At 41.2% G+C, this 19,346-nt stretch overlaps 1 protein-coding gene and 1 long non-coding RNA gene across 2 annotated transcripts; both read right to left on the bottom strand.

Moving 5' to 3' along the window:
- Nucleotides 1-171: 171 nt before the first annotated feature.
- On the bottom strand, nt 172-4,876 carry LOC121618398. The gene is made up of 2 exons (XR_006007439.1): nt 4,593-4,876; nt 172-3,971 (listed from the first exon to the last, which is right to left on the bottom strand). It is a non-coding gene; the product is annotated as an uncharacterized LOC121618398 (long non-coding RNA).
- Nucleotides 4,877-11,991: 7,115 nt separating this feature from the next.
- Nucleotides 11,992-18,520, bottom strand: chp1 (calcineurin-like EF-hand protein 1). The gene is made up of 7 exons (XM_041953509.1): nt 18,118-18,520; nt 17,643-17,715; nt 16,335-16,415; nt 15,577-15,704; nt 15,406-15,467; nt 14,563-14,685; nt 11,992-13,643 (listed from the first exon to the last, which is right to left on the bottom strand). The coding sequence occupies exons 1-7, from the start codon at nt 18,182-18,184 to the stop codon at nt 13,590-13,592; spliced, it is 588 nt and encodes a 195-aa protein (XP_041809443.1). The 5' UTR covers nt 18,185-18,520; the 3' UTR covers nt 11,992-13,589.
- Nucleotides 18,521-19,346: the final 826 nt, after the last annotated feature.

The following is a 19,346-nucleotide window of genomic DNA, read 5'->3' as shown; positions in this document are numbered from 1 at the left end:
AAGTTGATCAACAAAGTAATGTCATTAATCATCTTACGTAAGCTTTTGATATTTATTTTTTCATGGGAACAAAGGTTGAGTGGTGTCTTTCAGCTGCACTGTGGCTGTACTGCCATGGTCATGTTTGTCACAACAGAGAGTGAGAGCAGAAACACTTAAAACTCTAAAATACTCTCTGCTACTTCTTTTTTTTTTTTTTTGGTGCAGTTTAGTCGGTAAAAAGCACAGCTGACGATCAAAGCTACTTCAGCATGCTTGCTGTTGTGTCAAACAACCTTCCCCAAGTTGTCACCTTGCCACAGAACATCTGATATGAACATTTCATTAGCCTAATTACACTCATTCACATTACAAAGTTGGATTATTGCATGCAATACAAATCATTCGTTATTCTGCTAAGTCATGCATATTTTTTAAACCCATATATTCATGTTGCTAGACGCCTACTTGCTTATAAATCGTGATTATAAATCCCCACAGAGAGCATTACAGGGTTTTTAGAACACAGTATTCAAGACAGGATGGTGACGATGACGGTGCAAGTCAGTACATAGAGAGAAAGTGCGTCTCAAGTTCCTTCAGTAAGTCCTTTGCAGCCACAGAGTTACTGAAAGTCTATATTTCTACAGGAAGGGTGGATTCTGATGTAAAAATGCTACAAGAACTGATATTTAAAGCATTTCTCATGTACCGATTGGTTTAGATTATTGTTTTGGTGTTCAGAGAATACAAGGCAGGGAAGTTAGTCTGAAAAATATACGTATTTAGTTTATATCAGTGTTATAACACAATGCTACAGCTGTCCTCACATGTACCTTGTTCTGCAGGAAGTATCCCAAACCTTCATAAGTGATACTGTATTCTAAAGCCAAATATTACACGACTCCCAAAACAAAAGAGACTAATAGATAGAGCTACTGTAGGCATAAAAGAGAGGGAGGGAAAATCCTTTCCACGCTACCTTTTAACACTTACACCCTGGCACTAAACTCATGCATTATTGTAGGTTATTGCTTCTAAAACTCTAATCAAATACAATTTTATGGATTAAAATATATCGCTCTGAATCCCCAAACTATGAGGTATTATGTACAATACAATGTCATGGTGAGATCTGAATTCTAGGACTAAAACACTACGTCGGATCCCGAGCAGTTATATCCAAATCTAAGATTGCAGTACTACTCTTAATATAAAGGGTTCTATCGTTGTCACATCTGAGACTCGTTTTATGGGAGCTTTTTGGCTGTTGCATAATAAATACTGTTGATGCTTGAGAGTGCATGAATACAATTTAGGTCACCTCTTAAGCTTTTTTTTTTTCAGACAAGTAATCCAAAGAACACACAGCATTTCTGTTAGAAAGCTCTTACTTATATTGAGTATATACGCCTGTATGAAGCCACTGGAATCAATACTTAGTAACTGCATACCCTGATTGTGTCACACTTTCATTGTATTTTAATCATGCAACTTATTCTACACCCAAGACATTGAGCAAAAAGGAGATCTTGCATTAGTCTATGATTTTAGGGCAAGGCTGTGTCTAAATGTGGCGTATTTAAAGGTGCAGTACGTCAGTCTGCCGCCCTTAATTTCTCTGAAATGGTTTCTTGCGCTCCAGCTTAGCCTAGAAATTGATTTCACTATTCTTCATGAAGCAAGCATCACTACTGGTCATGCATGGCTACTATAATGTTGGCACCACAGTCCCGCTAAATAAGCTAATGCACATGAGTCTATACATATCTTAATGGAAGACATTGGTGATTTTGTTGCTTTCAAACAACTAGTCACTTGTTTATACAATATACAGTTTGGTCAACAACATGACAGTTAAGATCAAATATTGCACAAATCCCGGTAAATGTGTATTTTTTTTCATAAAAATCATGTAAAAATGAGCCAAAATAAAGTAATGAGACCAGGGTTTCCTTCAGGTTCGGATGAATCCACTCTAAGCTTCGATTAAAGGAATAAAAGTCACTATTTCAGCACTGGTATCTCCCAACTTACTGGACACATAGAAATGGCAGGTAGAGACAAAGCATGATGTTTGATTAAGTTTGCTGGGAAAACCAGATTAATTTATTTTCTTTGATCTATTTCAGATGCTTAATTCAGTCTCTACCTGCAGCATGTAAAGAATGCATGTTGGCACATTGAAAGGACAAAATGAGAACATATCTGGGGGAAAGACTAAATAAAGGTATGTAAAGGAGAAGAAAGACAAAGACCAAATGAAGCAATACTAAAGGAGGAAGAGTGGACTAGACTTTCAAAATAAAAGTCTAACTTTAAATACTGTAAGAACGCAGATTTTTAGGAATCTGAAGGATTAAGTCACAGGGGGAATACCGCCAAATCTGCTTCTACCTGCAATTTGTGAATAAACCTGCAGACGTGACAAAGGAGATCACAATAAACCTAAAGTGCAAAAATGAAAAGCATGGAGTAAAAACACCATCTTTACTACCTTCCTTTAGAACAGATGCATAGGGGACCACAGTTTGAGCGTTTTCCTCAGAATGGTTGAACTGAAAGTAAATGCTCTAAAACTAAAGCCAGATTCATCCAGAAATCATGTACTATATTAAACTGCTGTGGCGCTTGACAACCATTCAGTTACTTGCACTGATCGCGATCCCTTTCGCTCCTGCTGGACTTGTCATGGTGATGAGGTAGTGCAAAAAAAAAAACAAACAAAAAAAAAGCCACCCTATGAAACTAATTTAATCACAGGCCTTGATCTTTGCTACAGTATCTTGTGTCGTTACCTTCTTCCCAGGAAACGGGGGCAGTTTGTTCATTATCAAAGCGCTCTGATCTAATTACAGAGCGCGTGGGGATTTGTTCAGGAAGCATCAGTGACTACGTTTATATGCAGCTTGATAAGAATCTAACCCAAATCCGACAGAAAATGACCAAATGATGGGAGACTTTCAAACACTGCAGCCTTTCAGATCGAGTTGGAAGCAAACTGATTCAATATCGGTGTCTGGTCCTGGTCCTGGTGTAATTCACTCATCAGATATCAGACTGACGTCACTGATCCAGCTACCAATCCAGATTCCAAAGCCTACTTATAGATCACTTGTTTGATTGGACTTTTTTTTGATAGTGTAGATATTTGTTTCTCTACACAGCTCTTGCACTTTTATTTAAAATATTCACTTTAAAAACCTTACGAAGAAGTTGTCAATTTACCATTGCACTGTTTTTGAATTTTTCTTAATACTTCTGAACTTTTGAATGAATAGAAATCTACTTCCTAATAGGGGATAATGCAATTCTGTGCATTTGTTCCAGTTTGTCAAAATAAATAAAGGAGTTGCCACAGCAATTTGCACTCCTATACCTGTTGGAATGAGAGGCCTCCTTAACCTACAGTTCAATTAAAACTGTTTTAAATTAATCTTAATTGACTGCATTTCTATGTATTTTTTTCTTTTTCAGTAAGAAGTGCTGTGTGGTTTTAACACAGCCTCATGCAACCTTACACACAACAGCTCTGGTAATGCTATTAGCAGATATCCACATTCAGGTAACTGAATCAGAATCAGAACTGAAAAAAATGGACCGGTTCATCTCTTCTTTCAGACAACTTAGTGACAGCAAAGCTGGCATTTGGCTGCATGTAGACGTAGTCATATTGCGCGTGATGGAAGTCACATTAGCCCACCATCTTTAGCAGATGTCCTGATGGATAATCATGCTGCAGAAACAGGCCAGGACAGTGGGGGATTCTGTGGAGGAGAGAGGGCCAATGTCCCAGCAAGAGCAGGAAGGAGGGCACCCGTGTCCCAAAGGCCCAAAAGGGGTCATCTCCACCGTGACTCTTTGTTCTTTACCTCCACACGTATGGGCGGACGTGGAAGTGATCTGTTGGTGCTGGGGCCGGTTTGAAGGGAGATCTTGCTCCGGTTGGAGCTTCAGCTGCTTTCATGACTGCACTGACTGGAAAACCCATCCTAGAATAAAAATTCACACATATTTTCTATATCATTGTACAGTTTAGTTTTCATTTGTGAATTTGAACCAGTCTCTCCCACAGCTGAGCAGACAGACAAGACTATACAAATTATGTCATCTAGATATCTGCCTATGGTGACAGCTTGGGGGTATAAAATGTCAGAAAATAGTGAAAATACATGTTCCAATTTCCTGAAGCCCAGTGTGACATCTTCAAATGTCTTGTTCCATCAAATAAAATAAAATTAAATAAACAGGAATACAAAAAACAGCAAATATCCACAATGAAGAAGCAGAAACCAGGTGATGTTTGGTATTTTTGCTTGAAAAATGACTTCAAAAACTTATCATTTATCAAAAATCCAAAATCTTTAAAAAAAAACATGGAAGTGGGGATATCGATTGGTCATAGGCCAAGAAGACGTCCAGCTAGGGAAGAGAGTTGCCTTATGTTGTATTGAATTTAGTGTGTAAAATCACTGGACTAGCGTTATGTATATTTCATGTAAGAGTGAATTTTCCCTTTTAAGTGTATTGCCAATTCCCAAATCGAGGAAATGTGCAGAAAAAAAACGTATTAAAGCTTGTCCACAGGTCTGGCATGACAGAAAAGCACTGACCTTGGTGTGAAGCGTTGGTCCGAAACGATGCAGAGGTATTTCACTGTGGTTCGAGCCGCAGACGCTCATAATGGTAAACAAAAGCCAGGGGGGATTTCTTCCTCTACGGTGACACATTCAGGTCTCTCAAACTGGACGCATGGCGGCTGTATTCCGGGCACCGTGTGAGGACACATTTCGATAAGAATAAACCGAAAAGCTCCGGGCCCGCTTTCCTCCCTCCTTACATCCCGGAGAGGAGAGAGTCCCCTCGTCCCCTTCTCCGCACACCCTCCGCTCTACGCCATTTTCGCTCTGTTACTACGAGCCAACGGAAGAGTGCGACGATTGTGTCAGATACCTGTCATTCAAAATTAAAGCCCGCCCCGGACGTGCCTCTTCTTTTCTCGTGACAGTTAATCAATCAACTTTGTGGTGCTTTTACTGCCCCTATACAGTGTTGAGCTTGGCATGCCAGTTACTTCATTATACAATACAGTGAAAAGCCATATGAAGCAATCTTTTTTTCCTTTATTACCATTATTATTGTTAAAGTAATATTTGATTTGCTTCCGTATGTAACACACACGCAGGGAATAGTGAGAGTGTGCAGCAAAATTGCAGGCATTCACCTCAATGATCTCGCTGACATGTACAAGCTCAGGACCCTGAATAAGGCCCGCTCGATTCTCACTGACGAGTGTCACCCTTTGGTTGGTGAGTTTGTGCTGCTCCCGTCAGGCCGCAGGTTCATCCTGCCAAAATGCAGGACCAACAGACTTAAATACTCTTTTGTCCCTGCTGCCATAGGTCTTCTGAACAAGTGACTGACTAATGTACTGTCCCATCTATTATTTTCTCTGTGCAATATGTTGTTGTTTTTTTGTGATTGTTGCCGGTTTTTGTTACTGCTGGCTGTAGAGCAATTTGCCCCACAGGGACAATAAAGACTCCTTGAACCTTGAACCTTGAACCTTGAACCACTTTCTACTCTTAACTGAGTACAATTGCTCCTAGTTTTAAAAAGAGATTTCAACATCACCACAGGCCCGTCCATGAATAATTATGTTACAAAAAGGAGCTGTTATATTACAGAAAAGGAAAATAAATGAAATTCCTCAGCTATCGTGTATTTCAACCCACAGGGAAGCCCATCTAGAAGCTTCTAACATCGGGTTCTGTGCTGATCACAACAGAACAAACTTGGAATTGCCACCTCGTGGCTGTATGCCTCCAACAGCCAGTCAATTTACAGTTAACATCACCTTTTAGTGACTATTTCTGCTTTATTTGTGGGCCTTTGCAGAAATGCTGCTTCCTCACAGGTCTCGGTTTATGACTGAGGGTGATGGGCTTCTGCTATCAGACCCTCAACACGATGAAACTCTCTGGCTTCTTTTAAATCTCACCTCATTCATGTCGACTTGGTTGCGACCTAAGCAGTGTGCATGTGTTTCAGCTGAAAGACTGTGATCTCTGCTCTAAAATGTCCATGCAGCCAATCACACAGATGCTGTCATTAACCTGCACTCGTGCTGATTTGGTCAGCCGGGCTGTCAATCACCGCTGTTCTCAACACACCAAAACAACCACTGGAATATAAAGTAATCACATCTGTGACCTTTTTCTTCCTCTTTATAATTATAAGACACACTTTGGTTTTTCTGCTACAAGTCCAATAGCTTTATTTCAGGCTGTTAACAATCCTATCTACACAAACAAGACACTTTTGCCACCACCTAATTCCATCAAGTCAAATACAATTTGTATTGGGTTTATTTTAAATTTGTTTATTTTATCGAAATGATTCGTTCTTTGGAATTACATTTCATTTTGTTTTTGGAAAAAAAAATCATCAAATTTCAAAAAATAGCCTCCTGCAGCTCTTCTTCTTTGTCTTCTTCTTCGTTGTGAGTTGGATGTTTTCTTGCGTCGGTTGTTGGATGTCTTTGTTCCTTGCTGCCTCTTCGTGGGCCCATATTTGGTCTTTGACCAGCAGCATCCGTTTCAGCTCTTTCTTTTCTTTTTCCCACTGCTCTGCTCTTCTGGCCCAACTCTCTGACAGTGTGGACAGCTCCTCTTTGCACCTGTCTCTGTCGTCTGAGAGCTCCTTTCTAAAGCTCTCCTCTCTCTCAGAGAGCTCCTTCTGGTGGCTTCGTTCTTCTGCTGCCAGCCGCTCTCGTAGTTCTTCGCAGGTCGCTTTGCTCTGATTTAGAGCCGACTCTGCGTCAGTCAGCTGGGCCAAGGTGACGATGTAAGCATTGGTCCGAGCTCGTCTTTTCTTGGTGGCCCTGCTGATCTGTTTGTCTTTCTGCACGAGGCCCTGTTTCAGCTGGCTCACTTCTGCCTGCCACTTCTCATTCAGGGCTGTCACTCCACTGGAGGCTTCGAGCTCTTCTACAGAGGCTCTCATCCTCTCGGGTTCGTCTTTGAGGAGGCTCTGATTAAGAGAGACCAACTCCTCAGCTCTCTTTTTCAGGTCCTCCTGTAGCGCCCTGCGCTCGTGGTTCCAGCTTTCGATGGCTTCCTCATGTGTGCGCTTCAGATCGGTGACACGTTGTTGCAAATAGCCGATCCATTCGTCCCTCTCGCCGATCCTCTTGATGGCATTCCGGAGATCGGCCTTTAACTTTTTGTTCTCCTCCTCTGCGCTGGAGAGTTTCTCCCGCAAGGTCCCTCTGTCTAAAGAATGCACTTTTTTTTGTTTGTTTTTCAAAAGTGCATTCTTTTTAAGGCGGAGTCAACTTCCATATATGGGCATACCTTGATCTTTGATGTCACTGTCACTGTCTATACTTAGGCACCCCAGAGCCAAGAAGCCAGTCCCTCACTTTTGGAATATTGACTAGTTGGATTAAGAGACAGTTTAGCTTTTTTTTGAGAACATCAGATCATCAGTTCAGAACAACATTAACCGCAATGGCAAGTAGACAGGACAGTGGCAGATGGGTAAACACCTCGAACCAGAGACAGCGGCATCCTTTTGCTCATTCTGCTCAGGAGTCGCCTCTGGAAGACAGAAGGACCTTGCGGGAGAAACTCTCCAGCGCAGAGGAGGAGAACAAAAAGTTAAAGGCCGATCTCCGGAATGCCATCAAGAGGATCGGCGAGAGGGACGAATGGATCGGCTATTTGCAACAACGTGTCACCGATCTGAAGCGCACACATGAGGAAGCCATCGAAAGCTGGAACCACGAGCGCAGGGCGCTACAGGAGGACCTGAAAAAGAGAGCTGAGGAGTTGGTCTCTCTTAATCAGAGCCTCCTCAAAGACGAACCCGAGAGGATGAGAGCCTCTGTAGAAGAGCTCGAAGCCTCCAGTGGAGTGACAGCCTTGAATGAGAAGTGGCAGGCAGAAGTGAGCCAGCTGAAAGAGGTCCTCGTGCAGAAAGACAAACAGATCAGCAGGGCCACCAAGAAAAGACGAGCTCGGACCAATGCTTACATCGTCACCTTGGCCCAGCTGACTGACGCAGAGTCGGCTCTAAATCAAAGCAAAGCGACCTGCGAAGAACTACGAGAGCGGCTGGCAGCAGAAGAACGAAGCCACCAGAAGGAGCTCTCTGAGAGAGAGGAGAGCTTTAGAAAGGAGCTCTCAGACGACAGAGACAGGTGCAAAGAGGAGCTGTCCACACTGTCAGAGAGTTGGGCCAGAAGAGCAGAGCAGTGGGAAAAAGAAAAGAAAGAGCTGGAACGGATGCTGCTGGTCAAAGACCAAATATGGGCCCACGAAGAGGCAGCAAGGAACAAAGACATCCAACAACCGACGCAAGAAAACATCCAACTCACGACGAAGAAGAAGACAAAGAAGAAGAGCTGCAGGAGGCTATTTTTTGAAATTTGATGATTTTTTTTTCCAAAAACAAAATGAAATGTAATTCCAAAGAACGAATCATTTCGATAAAATAAACAAATTTAAAATAAACCCAATACAAATTGTATTTGACTTGATGGAATTAGGTGGTGGCAAAAGTGTCTTGTTTGTGTAGATAGGATTGTTAACAGCCTGAAATAAAGCTATTGGACTTGTAGCAGAAAAACCAAAGTGTGTCTTATAATTATAAAGAGGAAGAAAAAGGTCACAGATGTGATTACTTTATATTCCAGTGGTTGTTTTGGTGTGTTGAGAACAGCGGTGATTGACAGCCCGGCTGACCAAATCAGCACGAGTGCAGGTTAATGACAGCATCTGTGTGATTGGCTGCATGGACATTTTAGAGCAGAGTTCACAGTCTTTCAGCTGAAACACATGCACACTGCTTAGGTCGCAACCAAGTCGACATGAATGAGTTACTCTCATTGCAACTGGATGGAGGTCAGAATTCAAAATGAATGAAAGGTGCAAAAAAGACAAAGGGGGGAAAACACTGAGTCTTATAGATCAGCTCAGTTATTGCAATAGGTGTGTCGTCCCAAGGTGAGCTGTAATCATAATATCATCACGTCAACAAGCTGAGAAGGTGAGGATGTCAGCAAGGAGTTGCCTTTCAGGTAAAAGTCCAGGAGATTTAAGATGCCAGAGGTGTTGGCATACGACACTGACTTCCACACTACAGAAAAAATGCATGTATAATAATAATACAACAATTAACTTTATTAAATAGCACCTTTCATAACAATGTTACACACAGCTTTACAAAATCAAACTCAAAATAAAACCAGATGAGGCAGAAATGTATCAAACATTCCCAAAAGCTTCCACAAAAAGAAAAGTTTGAAGATGAGATTTAAAAGAATCAAGAGTTCAGGAGGCAGCAAAGTTCCCCCTAATTTTTCATGTGTCTGAGCAGACACACAAGCTCCCCGAGCACACTGAGGACCACCGTGAGCAACATCAGATGTGTACGCTGTGGCCACACACCAGTATCACGCCTGTTCAAAACCTTGGATCATAGCAAGTTACATGGCTTATTAAAAGAATCAAATTACAGCAGCAATTTTCATTAGTTTACTTTTAATATAATTGATTTTGCCCACATAAAATGAAAAAGACAAAAATATCGTTGTTCATGAGATGTGTATGTTATATGTGAGAGTCCTGCTTTAACCATAGGAAGAGTCTTGCTGTGGCCTGGGTAAGGTCCAGTTGTGGCATGGGTGAGGGTCATGTTCTGGAAGAAATAACACACACCTCTCAGACATAAAGTTTTATTCACATTAAAACACTCACATTTTGCATCATGTATATACATATACATATATGTTCATATATATCCATTTAAAATTGTTTTAAATCTGGAAAAAAAATCATCATTCTGAAGGCGTGGCGGTGCGACACGATGAATTACGTGTAGCGGAAACCCTGCCCATACATTATCAAATAGTAGCAGCATTTAATGATTAATACATATATGTCACTAGAATATGCACAAATCTGTGTTAAATTTTACCTTATTGTTCGCGTCTGTCCTTCTCGCTTCTCCAACGCTTGTACACTTTGTCCAAGTCGATGACTTCCTCTGCTTCTTGCTTTGACTTTGTGCGCATCAGCTGGTCCAAATGTGCCACTTCAAGACGATTTCTGGATGCTTAAAGAACTGCATGTCTTTTTTACCTTGGCTTGATGAGTTGATATGTCGCTGCCCGTTCGTTTCGCCATGATAAGGGCTTAGCATTTGCGTCTCTTCACTCCGCTGCACTGTTGTTAGCTGGGCAGGGCACATGATGCAAACACTGTCAATGCTATGATAGGCTGCGTAGCGTAAGTGAACTGTATGGTATTATTGGCTGGACACCTGTCGCTCATTGAGTTACGTTGCAAAATGGTACAGAAAACAATATTATTGGTCTAATAAACTACATTATATCAGTTCTAAATATAGATATTAATTAATACGTTTCTGTTGAATTTTATTTTGTGCGCTGCATAGATTTTCTTGTGCGCTGAGTATGTTCACGCAGTGCGCGATTGCACAAGCGCGCAGCTTAGAGGGAACATTGGGAGGCAGCAAGTTGTGCCAATAGTGTGGGGGTCTGATAGCTAAAGCCCATCACCCTCACTTATAAACCGAGACCAGCGAGGAACCAGCAGGGCTCCATCCACCAGTCTTAATGATCAAGGGGGCACGTACCAGGTCAACAGATCAGAAATGGGTTTCGGGACAAGACCATTATAGACCTTTAAATGTAAGCAATACATTTTTAAACCATTTGGAAATCTATCAGAGAGCCAGTGTAGGGAGGCAGCACAGAGGTCCTGTGATCATGCCTCTTTGTTGCTGTAAAGCAGGGGTCGGGAACCAGTGGCTCGCGAGCCAGATGTGGCTCTTTTGACGGCCGCATCTGGCTCGCAGACAAATCCTTTGCGCACGCGCGAGCCAGCGACTAGAAAGCCGGTCGCAGTCATTTCAGTGGGAAAGTGGCAAACATACATGTCGTTGTGTCTATCTATTTATCTATCTATCCATCCATCAATCTCAAAGGCAACGCAGATGAGGCAACGCAGATCGGGTAGTGACAGGCACTGTTTAAGTGAGGCTGCCGTATTTTGCTGTCGAAAATAGCGGTCGATAGCGGGCGCACTACAGTGTCGTTAATCCCGCTGTCAGCTAACTAATTTTTGACACGCTTCTGAGAAGATGGCTAAAAGAAAAAAAGACGACGAGTATCGTACTTTTCAGCAGGAATGGACAGAGGAATTTGCCATTGTGGAGAAAGCTGGTTCTGCTGTGGGTCTAATATGCAATGATAAAATTGCATCTATGAAGCGGTCAAATATAAAGCGGCACTTCGACACACGCCATGCTGCATTTGCATCGAAATATCCTACTTGTATTTTTAGTTTTAAACATATTGTATGGCTCTCCTGGAATTTCATTCAAAAATATGTGGTGTTCATGGCTCTCTCAGCCAAAAAGGTTCCCGACCCCTGCCCTAACTGAACGCAGGTGTGACCGAAATGAACAAAAATCCGTGCATTAATGAAGTTATTTTAAGTGTGGCGTAGGTAAGTGTATCGACAAAAAAAATGTAAAGCAAAACTGTCAACAGTTTGCTACTTCTCACTTTAAAGATATAAGAATTTGCTGCTTAATTGTAAAGTGAATATCTTGTTGGACTGCTGGCCACCGTTTTAATGTTTACTCACTAAATTGAACTTTTTTTAAAATCTTATCAATTAATAATGGAAACAACTTTGCAACCCTATTCTAATTCATTCGCATTCTACAAACCCATGGGTTTTAATGTACCTAAAAGCACCACAATGTCAGCATGCTAACTTTGGATTCTGCCTGCATTTGTTACATGTCTTCATGTCTATATTGTGCAAGCTGAATTTCTCTCATCTCAAAGATTAATTCAAGACTTCGGCCTAACATAATGAGTGTTCGCGCAGCCTAAAGACTAAAATAAAACCAAATGCAGACGACTAAGAAAAAACAGGCCATCAAAAACCACAGCTACAAACAGTGACACAAAGCAAGCATGGCACTTACTTTATTTAAATCAAATTCATGAATTACTTTGATAATACCTAGACCAACGTCACAAGACATGTGAATCATATCCGACTGATAATCACATAATGATTGATGAAATCGTCACGCTGTATTTCCTGCACTCCGCTGCTGGAGGGTGTCCTTGTAATGATTTAACAAACTCACATTAAACATTAAAGGGTCAGACATCTGCCCACCAGTTCATGTACACTAGCCTGTACAGAAAATATATTTTGAATGCATTTGATTCTCTTTAGCATTTAGGATTAGTCAATGGGGGGGGGGGGGGGGGGGGGGGGGGGGGGGATCGAAAGACAGATGTCAAGCAGTGCATAAATCAACAAGCACATTTTTTTTCTGAGCCACAGGAGACTGATCATATAAATAGAAGCATAGCACGCCATCATGAGTTTACCTGTTTTAGGTCTACAAACTAACTGGTCCGCAGCCCAGTTTCCACCACAGGGCCTGACACTGCTAGCCGGGGTTTTATGACGACTTAATCAGGGTAAAAACTTTTTGAAAGCAGGCCACGGGGGGCACAATAGCCTCATGATACCATTTTACAAAAGCACTCTATGGTTACCTGGCAGAACAGGTGATAGGTAAGACGCACACACTAGCCAAAGAGATAGCAGAACTTTTTGTGAAATCCTTTTTTAGTTGTAAATGAATATCACATTATTCACACGATGAATGATGAATCTGCGGTGGCTCCAACAGGCCCCGGGTGGCTTCAGGCTTTGAAACAGGGTAAAACTTGCTTTGGTTGAAGTCCAACAATTGAAACAGATGATTAGAATCTATCGGCAGTAGCTAGGTTAACCCATATGAAACAAAACAAAACAAACAAACAGCCATAGGTTCCTGTTTACTGTTCAGATAATAACTTACAAAGGGGAACCAAAGTCATGGCACTTCAGTGAGTTAAACACAAAAATCTGTGGAGCCAGTCCTGCTTTGCTTCAAGGGACAAACTTGCCTGTCTGGCTGCTCTGACTTGCTCTGCATCAAGTCAAAGAAAAGGAGTCATAAAATCCTGTTAGCTTTAAAAACACTGTCTGTCTCGAAGTGGAATCACACATCTTTCAAGTTTTACTTCGAACCATTGCATATGTATATGGACAAAGACACAGCATGTGCTAAATATCCATGGAATAGCATGAGTAAACTTAGAATAAACGTACTCACTGCAATAGCAAAAAGCCTTAACGTACCGTGCTATAAAATCACTTTTCGTGTGAAAGGAGAACAGCAGTGGTACTAACTGTGACCTTCTAAAAGTTTTCTAATAAATAATGTTCCATTACAGGGGGGAAAAAAATACACAGGGAGGTGACATTGCATAAAACAACCCAAGGCACGCAACTTTTCCCTTTGTTTACAGAGCAGTGCAAAGGCAGAAACTCAAGATCTATGACATTATCTACCTAATGCTTAGTCTGACAGCGTGAACTCGTAGTGTGTGGGCCACAGCAGCCTGCTCAGAAGCTGGATGAGGTTGTGTTCTGACATCAACTGTTGTGTTGAAGCTCTACTCAAATTTTTATACAAAAAAGAAGGGAAAACAAAAAAGCTATTTAGTGCAGGAACCGGATGCTCATTTTCTGTTCCACGTCCACCTTCTCTAACACCTGAGGAGACAATCAAAGGAGAGTTTAGATACTAAGAATTGCTGCGTCTTATGTTGGGGTCCTGTAACGTGGAATGACAATTTTACTGGCAGGCTTAAACAGAACTCAACAGTACGTGGATCTTCTATCAGTCTCAATATTTAAATCAATTTGAAACATTCTGCATTCTGCTTGTTAGCAGTTATTCAGAAGAAACTGTGTGTTGAAAATAATACAAAAAATAATGAAAACCAAAGCTTGGATCAACCGAAATCAACCGAAAATAACTCCTCATCAAACCAAGTACAATTTCAAACAACGCACAAATCAGGTTTCCACATCGGGACTCTACGAATCTAAGCAAGAAACCTAATGTTAGAAGTCTGTCTATAATAAACATCTCTTCACTGTAATCGGCAATCAAACAAACTGTACGTTTCCCCAAAATATAGTTACTAGAGGAAGCGTCCCACGTTTGAACTGAAGTAAACTATGAGATCAGACTGCCCTCTGAATTAAACCGTCACCTCAGGACCTCGTTCTTCCTCTGACGTGTCCTGACTGTTAAACAAGGAGAACTAAGATTATTACCTGGCTTTCCCTCCGCTCACTGCTCCCAATAACATCCCTCATTCAATCGAAAACAAGGATACACGTTCTACTTCGTGCGCATGCAAAGCCATCCTGTACTGTGTAAAATGCGTCCTTGGAATATGTTTTTTCTTATCTGTAGCCACTACTGGGCTCTAGTTTATGTCCCACTGGGGCCTTCAATGCTAAAAATGTACAGTAAGTGCTCGTGGTAGTGGTACATGGTCGGAGCTTTTCATTAAAAGCACACTTCAAATAGCATTTGTTATATTGTTAGTAGTTTAGTAGAAACACTTGAAGCGGTAGCATAAATAAGTACACCAGAGACAACAGATGCTCAAAAACTCACCTTGATGAATTCATTGAAGGAAATTGAGTTATCTCCATTTGTGTCCGCTTCCTGTATGGTCCTATCAGCGATGCTGCCCAGCTGTTCGTCAGAAATGTTTACACCAACCATCATCCGCAAGACCTGTAAAGAATGAACAAAAAGTCCCTTCATGGTTAATGAATACCAGTAAACACTTCCTGTTTTCCAAATAATGTTAAAGCTGAAGCTTTAAGCACTAGACAAGATAATTTGTAGTTATTACAGTTAAATGGCGAGTAAACAGCAGCCATGCTTGACTGTAGGAATTATACGATTAGAAATACAGTGAAGTTGCAGGCGAACAAACCTTACTTTGAGTTGCATGTTCAGTGTTAAAGGTTTGTGCATCACATGACGCATGCCACGCACAAGTGTTTTGCGCAAAACAAGAGATTTGTCTGAGTCATTCAACCTCGAGCTTATAGTAATTACAGGTCACACAATGTTACCGAAACCAAGATGGCTTCACAGAGGGACAACAAATAACACAGAGGGAAGCCAAAATACAGGATATTAGACTGTCTGGGAAATCAACCTGCAGTTAAGGTGAGATGTCGCCTCATTATCAGCACAAGGTTAAAGTCTTGTCATCAACATGGAAATCCCTCTCTCTGTACAGCATTTTGACATGGATGTTGCACAAAAGCATTTCTTCCTTTGCTAACCACGTGACATGACTGAACAGCCAATATTTTCAGAGGTAGTAATGATGAATTTCCATGAAGAGAAGACATCTCTCAATTCTAGTTAATCAACATCTGGCTGATTAACTTATCGTGTGAGCCAGTTGTTCTTATTGACATGACAAACCAATCCACTCACCTGCAGCAACTCATCCCGAGAGATTTTGTCATCTCTGTCCAAGTCATACAGACGGAAAGCAACTGGGAAAATAAAACATAAGGAAGTCACTTCATGAAATCCGGTGAATGGTCATGTCACTGCTCACCATCTCCACCCGTACACGCCCGTGTGACCGAGCTCTACACTCACAGAGCAGCTTGTTTGTCCTGCTGTTGAGTGGCTCGCTGGTAGCTGCGTTCTTGTTCTTCTCGTTGTCTTCAATTGGTCTGAAGTGAGCCAAAGTCCGCATGAAGCCCCTGAAGTTTACCTGGTCCTCTCTAAAAACCAGTGACAGAGAATAATATAACTACACAGCACATCAAACGGAGAGAGAGAAAAAGCCTTTCTGGAAAACAGACACAAAAGAAGCCACCACTGATTCTTTGTGGCAGCTCAGATTACCTTCATACTTATTAGCTGTGTGAGCAACACAATGAAAACTCACAAGTTGTAACCTAACACCATTTTACAGAGTAAAACGCTCCAACTCTATTCCTATGTTGTTCTGAAGCAAGGAAGCCAAAAGCAGAGCAAAAAGAACACATCAAAAACCATTAAACGCCACAGCTAAAATTAAGACGCCTACACATCTGACTTTTTTGGATTTTAATGATACATCTGAAACCATCTGGTTTTCAACTTTCAGACTGATAAAACGGCCGAGCAACTGCCAAATGCACCGACAGAACCAGCGGTGGTCAAAAACCCCGGGTGACTTTTTTTTTCAAACATGGAATTGGCAGAAAAGACTGGGCCTCTTGAGTCTGCATTCAAGTGGCCACAAGCCTGATGGCCTCGCTCAGCTTTGTAGTGGTTGTGACTCAAACCTATAATGCATACTCCTGCGGAAAAAAAACAACAACAACAAGCTTTCCAAAGACAGCAAACAAATAACAGGGGCAGCTCACCCCTCAGGAAAGAATGCATTGATGATTCTGTCTCCCAGCGGATTGATGGCCAACTCTGGGATCCTCTGGAAATCTTCTCGACTGCAGACAGGAGATGTGATCAAAATATAATTCCAACACGTGTTTTAAGAAATGAAACCAAAAGAAATGTTCATTTAAAACCTTAAAACAATTCATCACAGATCTTAACACTGTGAGCAACTTCAAAAAGAAAAGAAACTACACTACAATGGTCATACGGCCACATCATTCTTTAAAACCAGACTAATGAAAACAGGAGGAGGTGATTAATCTATTTAATAAGCAATTTATTCTGGAAATTGTCAGTCAGGGTTCCTTGGTGCATCAGTGGGACTAGAAGTTGGTCAGTTGAGGTGTATGTAAAATCTCACTGTTGTGACACCGTTAATTTAAACACAAGATACTTGTGCTCAAAAAGAGGATTCATTCTCAGTGAAGAACCGAATGAATGTTAAGAAAGTCACCTTGGGGAAAAATGAGAATGTACCCAACTGTGTGCTGTGACTTAAACACTGGAGCAAGAACAAGCGGAACCAAGAATTTGTGATGTGTAAACACAACGTCTTTCAGAAGATCTGTACAGAGATCTTTTTTTTTTAACCCCTGAGAGACTGATCTGCAAATGGACCCTTGCTGCCAAATCAGAGGGCTGTGCCAAACCAAGTTTTAAACTAATGTGTTAGCAGCCTTAATGATTACTTTTTTCTTCACCTATTGCTTGTTCTACTCAGACTAACCATAGAGCAAGAAGTTAATCACAAACCGCAGAAATGGCACACTGAGATCGCAACTGAATACTCAAAATCTGATTGCCCTCAGACAAGAAGCTACATCAAAGCTCTCTTATCGATCACAATGAAAGCCATGTGAGAATGAGTGATGCCTTTGGGCTGACATCATTGATCTGATGACAATACAGTGTCATCACTCTATTGAATTACTACAACTATTATTAAAATTACTAAAACCAATTAATGCACAATTTAATTAAAAAAAAAGCATTTTGTGCCAGCTTATTTCTAGTATTTGTAATTCTGAACATCACAATTATCTGCCTGTTGATGACTGCAAAAACTTAGTGAAAAAGGAAGAAACACACACAAAGTCAATATGATGCAAGAATAACCTGCAGCCTTCTTCATTTAAAAAGAAACAAATCTGTCCTCTTTGCTAATCTTGGCTTGTAAGATGCCAAATGGCTGGTAAAAGAACCAAACTAATCAGCCACAGCTTGTGGTTGGTGTTTAATGTGTTTATTTTCACAACGGTGGTCATGTTATTGCTTACCTGAGTGTGCCGTTTTCACCTTTATCCAGACTGGTGAAGCGGCTGTACAGGCGAGTGATCTGACTGTGGGAGACTGCGGGGAGGAGGATACAAAGACTTTACCACGAGACGACCAGAAAATAGCAGGTATATAGTGTTCAAGGCGAAATTACTTTTCACCTAAATACTGGAGCTCATTACACTTCCAGAAGTCATTGATAATAACTGTCATGTTCAGAGTTAGTATGTGTGCACTTTTACCCTGTTACACAGCCAAGAGGCACAGCAGTGATGGAAGCAATACAAAAAACACTAAAACCAACTTCCTTTTTAATCGCGTTACGTGATTCAGGGATTTCACACACAAAAAAAGGTTAGGCTTCAAATAGCTAACCGGCTAGCAGCAGTGAATGGTGGTTAACAGATGTTTAAGTACAGTCGGCAGCTAATGTGTGACAGTCTCTTCATCACAGGAATTAGCCCGAGCTCAACTTACAGCCAGTCTCCTTCTTGATTTCTTCGATCTCCTCTTCTCGGAGTAACGTTGACGCTCTGGAGCCCATTGTGAAATGTTCAAGGGTGTTGAAAACCAGCAGACCTATTAGCCGTCTTGCGCAACCTAGCCAGCTGTGAAAAGTCTCGACCCGGACCTGTGTTAAAGTTAGCAAACAGGCTAACGTTAACGTAGCGAGCTAAAAAAAAGCTGCTCCACTCGTAGTAGTCGACTTGCTGTGAGGTAGCTGGGCACTAACAACGCCGTGACAGCTCGAGTTTAATCCAGGCAGCCGTTTATTGTCCTCCCGGTGATATCGGTGGACAGTCTGTTGTGCTAGTGGAGATTTAACGATACTACGCTGGGTCGTGTTTTCATGTTACCAACCCAGGTTTCGGTCAGGTTGTCTTCCTGATTTAAGAGAAGGGCAGGTACTAAATGAGGCCGCCACCCTTGCAGGGCGGTCTTTACGGAGTTGGGTAGCAGAGTCGTTTGCCTGCTTAAAATTTGAAGCAGCTGCCTTGTCTATAGCTAGCTATATTTTTAATTTTAAATACCACGTTATCCGCAATGTTACAAATTATAATAACAATTACAATTCAAAAGAGTGGTTTCCAGCGTCCATTTGAAAGTTCATAGACTTCCTTCAGTCATGCTAAAGAGAAGCTAGCTGCGTAGTGGGGGACCATTCTGCCAGGGAGACCATCGAAACCGTAACAGCTGGTCGGCTGTTGATTTCAAATGTTGAACGAAATTCATGTTCCAACAGTCGATCATCGCATCTAATGATAAAAACTCAAGCTCTTCAAGTAAAACATTACCTTAACAATGAAAGATTCCACTCCAGGCGAAATACCCTGTTACTAATAATAATTTGTGTCTGTTATGGTTTTTCCATCAACAAGTTAAAGTTACAAATCCCTCATTTAGAAATATAGAATCTATGAATTGAAAGCAATTTTGATAATCAGTTTTACAGTACATGTATATATACATAAACTTTACATAACTACATACTTCATGTATTTCCATTCAGTATTTATTTGTTTGCTTGTTGGTCGTTGTTGTTTTTACATATATTTATACATGCAACTTTTTTCACATACTTGCATGTATAGTTCTATGTGTATTTTTTACATATCTTTGTTCAGCTTTGTTGTCCTTGTTTTTCACTGAGAAGTCCACTCTTGTACTATTCATATCACACAATGTACGCAGCTGAAGTGCATATA

Source organism: Chelmon rostratus, chromosome 15 (genome assembly GCF_017976325.1).
Source record: "Chelmon rostratus isolate fCheRos1 chromosome 15, fCheRos1.pri, whole genome shotgun sequence".
NCBI classification, from domain to species: Eukaryota; Metazoa; Chordata; class Actinopteri; order Chaetodontiformes; family Chaetodontidae; genus Chelmon; species Chelmon rostratus.
The sequence above is the reverse complement of the archived record's forward strand: the minus strand, read 5'-3'. Positions and strand labels throughout refer to the sequence as shown.

Coding starts and splice junctions, on each gene's coding strand:
- chp1 (XM_041953509.1), bottom strand. CDS start 18,184: ATGGGCTCCAGAGCGTCAACGTTACTCCGAGAAGAGGAGATCGAAGAA. Junction 15,468..15,576: donor CAGGACAAACAAGCTGCTCT/GTGAGTGTAGAG, acceptor TTATTTTCCCAG/TTGCTTTCCGTCTGTATGAC. Junction 13,644..14,562: donor CCTTCAATGAATTCATCAAG/GTGAGTTTTTGA, acceptor TTGTCTCCTCAG/GTGTTAGAGAAGGTGGACGT.